This window comes from Saccostrea echinata, unplaced genomic scaffold, assembly GCF_033153115.1.
Source record: "Saccostrea echinata isolate AGI-Se365-2 ecotype Australia unplaced genomic scaffold, CSIRO_AGI_Sech_v1 ptg000029l, whole genome shotgun sequence".
NCBI classification, from domain to species: domain Eukaryota; kingdom Metazoa; phylum Mollusca; class Bivalvia; order Ostreida; family Ostreidae; genus Saccostrea; species Saccostrea echinata.
The window spans coordinates 2,225,841-2,236,294 of NW_026889778.1; the positions used below are offsets into that span (position 1 = coordinate 2,225,841).

Sequence of the window (10,454 nt, forward strand, 5' to 3'; positions counted from 1 at the left end):
ATGTGGAAAAGGTCATATATTGCATACAATTGACTTAGTCCAAGATGTGTGTGATAAATCTGTGCCAAATGTGTATCACTCGATTCATATGTTTAGTTTAATTTGATGAACAGTGCATAAAGATCACTGACGTTTTACCATTCCACAAAAAGTTATAAGTCAATATGACTGTATAAAAATTTGAGTTTGATTAAGGCATCAAATGCGGGAAACCTATAGAAATTACATCGTCCGTCTGTCTGTCCTTCTGTCAACCCTCTTGCAATGCAATAACCTAATAGCTTTCATCCCTAAAATTTTCAATCTAACACTAATTTAGAAGAAGGGAAGGAGTTATTACTTGGAGGGGGGGGGGGGGGGGGTATTGGTGTGTCTGTCTTTATAAATGCCTGTCTGATAGTACTGTATTCATGTTTCTTTGTACATCTTTTGTGACCAATAACCCAGAAAACATCATTATCAAAACTACATACAGATGGAGTTAACTCTTAGGGGAAAAATGTGAATCAAGTCGTCGGTCTGCCTTTCTGTAAGCAGTTTTCTTTTGGGTAATATTTCAGTTGTCACCGTAATGCCGTAAAGTTTTGCACACCAAGAGCAGGAAAATGATCCGTTACCTTTGGCAATACATATTATAAAGGCATGAATTTGAGCACACAGCATATATTTATATTTAATAACTAATAAATAATTTAAAATGGATCAAAATGTGAAGAAATATTTTTTTTTAAAAAAGCGTGATGTTTTGCGCCGAAATCGGAGCGAATCATCGTGGCACGAACCATCTCAGGGCGAAACAGAATCGGCACGAAACATACCGGATTCTTAATTTTAAGGAGAATGTTGCCAAATTTATTCATGTACCGTGTATGGAGGAGTTAGACCCCAACGTCGACAGGTCACATCCGCCTTTTGTATTGATCAGGTAGACGAAACAATTCGTAATCAAATATAGTGTAAAGTCCCCGATCCTGAAATGTTTCCGTTACGGGTTTTCTTGATATGTATTTTGTTTATGTTTCCGCCCGAGCAGAAATGTCGATTTTAAATGAGCTTGGACATAAAAAGCCGCACAGGAGTAAGTAAGTGTTCATCTAAATACATAACATTTCAAGAAAACTGATGTTTGGAACATATTTGAATTGTTTTATACTTATGATGATGCTAAAATTACATGTTTGAATAATCTCTAGTAAAACACAAGTTTGCTTGGTTGAAGTCGTGTGCAAGACTTTATCACTCTAGACGAACTCAAAATACAGGTTGAACGGAAGTAAGAAATTGAGACTGAAAAAGACTCCGAAAGTCTAGAGTCCGCGCATGCGCACACACAAAAAAATGTCGATTTTTCGGCAAAAATCATGAGTCTACAAAAACTGTCCGTGCAAAGTTTTGGAAAGTATTGCATTGATGCTTGTCCTCTGAAATGCTACATAAAAATCTTCGGAAGAGATCGTATTTGTCAGATTTTAGATTCTATTTGCAAAAAAAAAGAGATATCTACTTTTAGCTTCAAAGTTGACGATTCAAATCCGATCAATTACAGAGAAAATTGTACTTTTGATAAGTAAATATGCTTTCCTGATATAACTATAGACCAGTTTCACTGTTGAGCTGTGTTGGAAAAATCATGGAAAGAGTTGTGTTTAAATGCGATTTATGTAATAAATTATTTTATGACGACGAGTTTCCATGATTTTCATTTTGTCACCCTTTGGTGAGCCTCACATTTTGTTAAGTCAGTGACCCGTATGTAGCCTCTCTACTTTCCTTTGATTTCATTGGCTAAGAGATAGCGTCCTTTCTGTATTAGCCTAAGCCTGGAGGAGAACAATTATTTTTCTGAATTTTTAGCCAGTTTTTTAGTTACTTTGATACAAGTTTTCGTTACGTCGTTTAAGCGTTTGATATCTGGAACAATTGTGTGAAGATCGGTGGTTTTTGAGAGCTATTTTCCAGGTAAATGCTTACAATTCTGTTTGTTTTGATCTGAGTTCGTTAGTGTGTGACCCGCCATTGTTATGTAAACATTGTATGCTGAGTAAAACGCTGTGCTTTCGTTTTGTGAAATGGCGAAGGTCTTAGTAGTCGGCCACAGTTTTATTCGTCGCCTTGAGCAGTCATTAGGACATAATGCAGGGTGTAGTGATAATTTTGGACTAGATATAAACTTTTGCACGATCAGATTCTACGGAGTCGGTGGGGCTACTCTAGATAAACTCAGTGTCGATGATGCGTTAGTTCACGAGCTCCAGAACTTTCACCCGAGTGTTATTGTACTTCAGCTGGGTGGAAATGATTTGTGTAATAGGACATTAAGACCAGAAGTTTTCGCTTGCAGACTTGTGGAATGGGTCGAATCGATTGTTTACCAATACAGTTTTATTAAGAGAATAGTTGTTTGTGAGCTTTTCAGTCGGTCAAAACCACGAAATGTGACAGTCGAAATGTACTCTTACCGACGTGATATTGTCAATCAAATGTTGAAGGACATGTTAGAAATTCACCCTAAGTTGATATATTGGCGACTTTTACGTTTAATGAACAGTCCATTGGCCATCTACAGTTTAGATGGTGTACATCTGTCTGAAATAGGAAATAGGAAGTTCTATAGGAGCCTAAGACTGGCAATTCTCCAGGCTATAAGGTATTGTAGACATGATAAGTTGCACATGTTGTCTAAAATAGACTAATTTATAAAAACAGCTTTGGTTAGAGAAATTCTGAATGTTGATTCAAGCGCTTTTACTATCATACCGTATGCTATTGTGAGCCTTGTGTAATCAATTAGGATATTGTTAATAGCTGAGTTTTTGTTCATGCTCATCTTTTTATCATTACTCAGATTTCAAATGCTATGGTATTTTGGTTATACAATTAGTGCATTATGGCCTAAAGGGTAGATTGGAGGCATTCTATTTGTTTATGTAGATGGGTTGGACATGTAGTTGTCATTTCAGATTATATGTATATTCATTCTCATTATGATCAATGAATAGTGACATATGACATAAACTAGTAAACACTTTATTTTGTGCTGTAGCATGTTGCAAATTCAACATGTAAAAAATGTATATTGTTTAGAAATATGCATCAATACTTGATGCCCATTTAAAGGTTAAATGACTGCTGGCTGTAGTATGGTTTGTAAGGCGAGCACATAAGTCTCCTGCTTTACTTTAATCATGTTGATATTATATAGATGTATATTCATTATCATATTGATCACGGAATGGTGACATTATTTGACTTTAGCCAGTGAACAGTTTACTTTGTGCAGTGGCATGCTGTAAATTCAGCATGTAAACAATGTATATTATTGTTCAGAAATATACATAAATACTTGATGCCTGTTTAAAGGTTGAATAATTATGCTGGCTGTGGCATGCCTTGTAACTCGAGCATGTATATTGGCATAATCATGTTCATATTATATATATATGTATCTTCATTATCATATTGATCATGGAATGGGGACATTATTTGACATTAGCCAGTGAACAGTTTATTTTGTGCAGTGGCATGCTGTAAATTCAGCATGTAAACAATGTATATTAATGTTCAAAAATATACATCAATTGCAATGCTTGATGCCTGTTTAAAGGTTTAATAATCATGCTGGTTTTGGCATGCTTTGTAACTCAAGCATGTATATTGGCATGTATGAGTTGGTACATGTAATATTTTACAAATTTATAAGGCAGGAAGATTATACCTGTTACATGTATGATTGGTAAGTGCCAAGGAGGATTTAAAAAAAACAAAACAAAAAAAAAAAAAAAAAAAAAAAAAAAAAAAAAAAATTGGCATTTTATCAAAAACCTTTGAAAATTTGGCATGCTAGAAATTTAAGGCATGTATGTTGGCATGCTAATGAATATTCTTAGCATGTATTTGTTTCATTTACATTTTGTTATTTTAGAGCATAATGGGTCCCAAAAAGAAGTACCCTCCTTCAGCAACAGTTGGACAGAGACCAACTAAGAAACAGCGGACATCTGACAGTGCAGTGACAAATGACTCTAGTGTAATTCAAAGTCTGACGCAGTCCATTACAGCAAACATTTTGTCAGAACTCAAGAAAGTTGGAGTCCTACCTACTGTTGGACCGCAAGAGGCTATCACGACACAAGTGCCACATTCACTGCAAGACTCCAATTCAGCTAGAGCAACCTCAGAAGAAAATGTGAGTGAACCTATAGCAGCTCAGCAGGGAACCGCTTACACAGTACCATCATCCCCATCATCAACCCCACAGTCAACTTCAGCTCATGGTGTGACAGCACAAAACACAGCAGTGAATGGAGCACCAATTGAACAGCAGCTACCAGCAGCTACTTTTGTGAATCTTGCACAGCAATTACAGGGTAATGTCGAAAGTACGTCTGAGTACAAACCTCTTGGTAGACCCCTTTACACGTATGTCTCTAGCAAAATCAAAGACAAGATATTGGCAAATGAATTTGTACAGATGGGTGACATTTTAGACCCCCCTACTGATCTGGAATTTGTCGATTTCCACCTGTCAGTTAAAGATAAAGGTAGAGTTGGATTAAGCTCTAATAAAAGAAAAAAATTTATAACCATTGAAGAATGGACTGATGCATTCAACATCTTCAGTTCAGTGGTAAGGCAAGGCAATCCCAATGATAAAGACCTCCCAGAATCTTTGGCAGTGTATATGCACTTAATTCGCTCAATACATAAAGATGGGGGGGACTGGTTTCATTATGATATCACATTTAGAAAGGCCAGGCAAGGGGATATCTCATTATCATGGAGACATGTTGATCAGGTTTTGTATAGTCGGGCTTTAATGAAAAAGTTGGGGGCACCTGTAACGCATACTGCTAAGAACCAGCTTTTTCGTCCCCACTGCTTCAAATTTAATGAAGGAAAGTCATGCACAGGCCTCTGTAAATACCCTCACATCTGTTCTACCTGTTTTAAACCCCACCCCAAAACCCAGTGTTGGAGAAATAGAGAAAAAAGGTCTGCACCTGCTACACAGTCAACTGGGTCCCAGCTTGCAAAGAAAGCCTGAATACTCCGGCAAATTACCAACTCCTATTAACCCTGACAAATTAGCTCAATATTTGGTAGGTTATGATGAATCTAAGACATTGTATTTATTAGATGGTTTTAGAAATGGCTTCAGGTTAGAATATGAAGGGGACAGGGGGTTTCAGTTCAGTTCCAATCTTAAATCAGCACTTGAGAAAAAAGAAATTGTAAGTCAAAAAATTTCTAAAGAGCTCAGTGCAGGTCGCATTGCAGGACCTTTTTCAAAGCCTCCATTTAACTCGTTGAAGATTTCTCCACTAGGTATAGTGCCTAAGAAAACCCCAAATCAATATCGAATGATTCATCACTTATCTTACCCTACCAAAATGGAAGGTTCAGTCAACGCGGGTATATCTGACGAGGCAGCTGCTGTTCAGTATGCAGGTATAAATGATGCTGTAGGGTGTATTAAACAACTTGGGGAAACTTCATTCTGTTGCAAAACAGACATTCGATCAGCATTTAGAATACTGCCTGTATCACCAATGGATTATGAGCTATTGGGTTTTATGTGGGAGGACAAATATTTCTACGATAAGTGTTTGCCAATGGGTTGCAGAACAAGTTGTAAAATTTTCGAGCAGTTTAGTACTGCCATTGAGTGGATCGCTAAGACAAGGTTAGGAATCACAGCTGTAGTTCATATACTGGATGATTTTCTTTTTATTGAGCAATCCAAAGTTTTATGTTTACAAAAATTTAAAAATTTCCTTGAGCTTTGTGTGGACATTGGAATTCCCCTCGCAGCAGAAAAAACTGTTCTTCCTACACAGATTATTGAATTTGTGGGAATAGAGATAGATGTTAGGTTAAGGGAAACCCGCTTGCCCAGAGATAAGATTTTAAAATGTACATATTTGCTTCAAAATTTTCTTCAAAAAGACAGATGTACTGTGAAAGAGATGCAATCACTTATTGGGGTTTTGAATTTCGCTTGTTCAGTTATTTTGCCAGGTCGTGCATTTCTCCGACATTGTATAAATGTGCTGATGAAAGTCTCTGAAAATCAAAGTTTTATAACCATTGATCAGGAATGTAAACAGGATATGTTCTTGTGGTTGACATTTCTTGAAAAGTATAATGGCAAGACTATGTTTTTAGACGAGAAATTTCTGTCTAGCAATATCCTCCAGTTGTATACAGATGCTGCACAGTCAAAAGGCTTTGCAGGAATCTATAAAACCCAATGGTTTTATGGTAGTTTTCCTGAAAACTGGAAGAGCTTAAATATTATGACTTTAGAGTTTTACCCGATAGTCCTCGCAGTTGCTATTTGGGGAAGATTGTTTGCTAATCACTCCATTCTATTCTTTACTGACAACGAAGCATTAGTTTCTGTTATCAATAAGCTAACTAGCAAAGATTCATTAGTGCTACAGATGGTTAGGTATATGGTCATGCAATGCCTGGAGCATAATATTATATTTAAAGCAAAACATATACCTGGTAAACACAATAAGTTGGCAGATAGCCTCTCTCGATTACAGGTTCAAGAATTCAGGAAGTTAGCACCGGATGCACAAGCAGAACCAACCATGGTGCCAGCAGCGTTGATGCCTCAGAACTTCTGGACAACATTGCAAAGCTTACAACTGCAGCTATAGCACCCTCAACAACAGCTACATACAACAGAGCTTGGCGGGTTTTCACATCTTTCTGCATTTCATACAATATACCATGTGTACTGCCTTTGACTTCATCCATAGTTGCTCTTTTTGTAGCACATCTATTTTCTGCATCATTTTCACCAAAATCCATCTCTACTTATCTATCAGCACTAGGGTATGTGCATAAAATTTTGAATTATCAGGATCCTACACAAGCTTTTTTAATACAAAAATTAATTGCTGGAGCTTATCGTTTGGGCAACACATTTGACATTAGATTACCAATTACAAACCATATTTTAGACCAATTGGTATCATGTCTACCACAAGTGGTTTCAGAAGAAAACAATCAGAAAATGTTTCGAGCTTTATTTCTATTTGCTTTTTCGGCATTCGCACGCATTGGAGAATTAGTCGGCTCTGAGGGTCATTATGAAGAAGTCATCCAGCTTTCAGATGTCACTTTTACATGTAAAGCAGGAAAGGCTTATCAGGTCAATGTTTGTTTTAAAACTTTTAAGCACAATTCTTCTGGTGTACCTAAGTTTATTTCATTCTCACATGGAGATTGCAAAATTTCTGCAGTAGAAGCACTTTTACAGTACTTAAATATAAGAAAGAATATTACTGGTCCTTTGTTTCTCTTAGACAACAGCTTACCTCTAACTAGGGTCAAGTTTAACCATACACTTAAAAAATGTTTGCTCTTGTGTGGTTTAGATAGTTCAAAATATAAGGGACACAGCTTCAGAATAGGTGCTGCTACGGCAGCTGCTTTTAAGGGATGTACTGATACACAAATAAGGTCTATGGGACGCTGGCAATCCAATGCATTTCAAAAGTATATAAGATCAAATCATGTGCCCACAAGTGAGTAAACAAATCCATTAGTTTTTTAACCTATCTTTGGTCTTGGCTTTCAACTTATGTTTATAGAATACCTGCTTGGGCCGGTATTCAGTTTGTTGGTATAAACATTTTAACTTAGCTTTAATAACCATGTTTTATAAAATGTTATTATGGTCTACCAACTGATTTACAATATGTTTTGGAATACCTGCTAGGGCTGGTATTCAATTGAGGCGACAGAAACATGTATCGATACCCCCTTGCTTGGCCAAATAGAATTACTTTTATTTCATAGGTACCTGCTGGGGCTGGTATCATATACGATATGTATACATTTTTTATCTGTGATGTTATAGTACTTGTGCCAGTAGTCTGGGTATATCCGAAGTGTTACCTGCTTGGGCCGGTAACATGTTTGATGTACATGTATAGACATTTTCAACAAAGCAAGAGTACTTGTTGGGGCCAGTGCTCATCTGTCATTTTATTTAGATCTCACGTACTAAGAAATTGTTATTTGAAATTTTAGTACGAAGATTATTTTCTTTGATTGTCTTGTTTATGGCATAATGCATATATGCGTATAGTCTTAATCATAGATGTTAATTTCTCTTCTTAAAAACACTTACAAAATGATGTACATGCAGTGGCTCGGTTGGGGTCGTTTCAAAGATCATCATGAGCATGATCTTCTCAACTGGTGGATGATTGACCCCACCTTTGCCAAGGTTAGAAGATTTAAGACAAAAATTACATTGTATACTCTCTGTATTTACCTGTTAAATTCTTGTTTTGATTTTGTATGAAGAAAACTGTATATACATGTTTTTACAATAGTTTTTTGGCAAACAGTAGTTAATATAGAGTTTGTGTTCTGTTATTATTATACTTGTATGTAAGAAATATTTTATATGTGTAAAGAACAATTGTCCATATTTGTTGGAAACCTTTGATGCTTATATTAACTACATTTTTGTTGATTGATCAAAATCTTTATTTTGATCAATAAAATACAACTTCAATATACACATGTGTTTTGTCCCTTTTTTCATAGCAGTTGGGAAAAGAGGAGGCATAAATATATTTATAATCATTTTCATGACAATTTTTTTTTATAAATAGCAGCCTGGTTTTCTAACTGGTCACTCGACGATATACCTAATACAATATTGTTAAAGCTATTGATGATGAAGAATTTTGCTGTATGATATTTTGTGATCTTTATTAAAAAGCATTTGATCGTTTTTGGCATAAAGGTATTTTATTAAAACTTAAAACTTATGAGATTAGTGAAAATTTATTAAATGTCCCGTTATTAGCAGACCTTTTTGTATTCATATGAAGCAGAATGTGTCCAAAATCTTATATGTGAAAAGAAGCACTTGCTGTGGCCTTGAATTCGACATTTAGATATATCGACGACGTATTGTCAATTGACAATGGTTATTTCCATTCTTATGTCAATACGATATATCCCGGTGAGCTTGAGATGATAGATAATACAGAGTCTGACACATCTGTTTCATATTTGGATATTTTATTCGAAAAAGACGTTAATGGTAATCTAACAACCAAGCTTTATGATAAACGTGATCGACTTTAACTTTTCAATCGTCAACTTCCCTTACTTATGCAGCAATATACCTTCATCACCTGCATACAGGATTTATATCTCTCAGTTGATTCGATACGCCAGAACATGCTATACGTATGAACAATTTCTAAAACGAGGTAAATTATTGACAAACAAGTAGATGAAACAAGAATATCAGCAGTCTCGTTTAAAGTCATCATTTCGTAAGTTCTATGGTCGATACAATGACTTTGTCAGCAAATACAATTTATCATTGAGTCAAATGCTGACTGACGTTTTTCATACTAATTGTTAGGCCATTATTTACACACTGTATTGTCGACGGATTTTTCCGTTATTTCCCGATCATGACAAAGAGCACACGGCGGGTGTGAGCGGTCGGCAGGGGATGCTTTCTCCTCCATAGCACCTGATCCCACCTCTGATGTTTTGGAGGTCTGTGTTTTCTCTGCTTCTAAAGGGTGATGTAGCGTAACTTGTTATCAACACCAAAACCCTTACATGCTGGTGGTCCTCAGTGCTCATTTTTAGGACCACTTTTGTTTTTTATAGTTTTGTGAAAGATGTTGCTGATAATATGGTTACTTTTTGTAGACTGATTGCTGATGATAATTCTTTGCAGCATTCGTCTCATAATACGAAAATTATTGAAGGAAACTGAAAGAAAGATTTAAATGCACTGGAACTTTGGTCTAAAAATGGTTATTGAAACTTAATCCCTCTAATGTTTAGTACAAAGAAAAACATAGAATTTCCTAAGCTTCTTTTTCAACAATGCCAACTGGTTTTCGTCTCTGAACAAAAAACACCTCTGTTACAACGCGAAATGTAATAACAACACAAAATGTAATAAACCGGGATTATTGCATTTTGCGTTATTACATTTTGCGTCGAGATCAACGCAGAATGTAATAAGGCAAAATGTAAAAACAGATTTTTAAGGATTATTACATTTTGCGTTATTACAATTTGCGTCGTGATCAACGCAAAATATAATAACGCAAAATGTAATAAAACAATTTTCCAAAGTTCCAATGCATTTTGCGTCGAGATTAAGCAAAATGCAACAACACAAAATGTAATAACACACTTTTGGTCAGTCAGGTTGAGAATAATTTTTAATTGGGTAGTGGCTGAAGAAAATAAACGGAAAGAAAATAAAACAAAAGGAAAAATAAACGTATGCTAATTCTTACATTAGATTTGATTTCATCATATATTGATTTCATTACCCATTTGAAATCATTTGGTTTTCAAACCATAGATGTTGCAAATTAGAAACGTGCGTGCGCAAGTGTGTGTGTTTGTCGGTGGGGGGGGGGTATTTCCTTGTTCAGTGT

The 10,454-nt window shown here is 35.8% G+C and overlaps 1 protein-coding gene across 4 annotated transcripts; it reads left to right on the forward strand.

Annotated features, from left to right (window-relative positions):
• The first annotated feature begins 1,653 nt into the window (after window positions 1-1,653).
• On the forward strand, window positions 1,654-8,561 carry LOC133195456 (uncharacterized). 4 transcript variants are annotated; one of them, XM_061331296.1, is made up of 3 exons: window positions 1,654-1,959; window positions 3,923-4,379; window positions 6,552-8,561. In XM_061331296.1, the coding sequence occupies exons 2-3, from the start codon at window positions 3,929-3,931 to the stop codon at window positions 7,547-7,549; spliced, it is 1,449 nt and encodes a 482-aa protein (XP_061187280.1). In that variant the 5' UTR covers window positions 1,654-1,959; window positions 3,923-3,928; the 3' UTR covers window positions 7,550-8,561. The 4 variants fall into 4 exon arrangements, with proteins under 4 accessions (XP_061187280.1, XP_061187278.1, XP_061187279.1 ...); XM_061331295.1 differs by lacking the exon at window positions 1,654-1,959 and adding an exon at window positions 2,138-2,647; XM_061331297.1 differs by lacking the exon at window positions 1,654-1,959 and adding an exon at window positions 2,139-2,647 and having other exon boundaries at window positions 3,923-4,367.
• The last annotated feature ends 1,893 nt before the right edge of the window (window positions 8,562-10,454 follow it).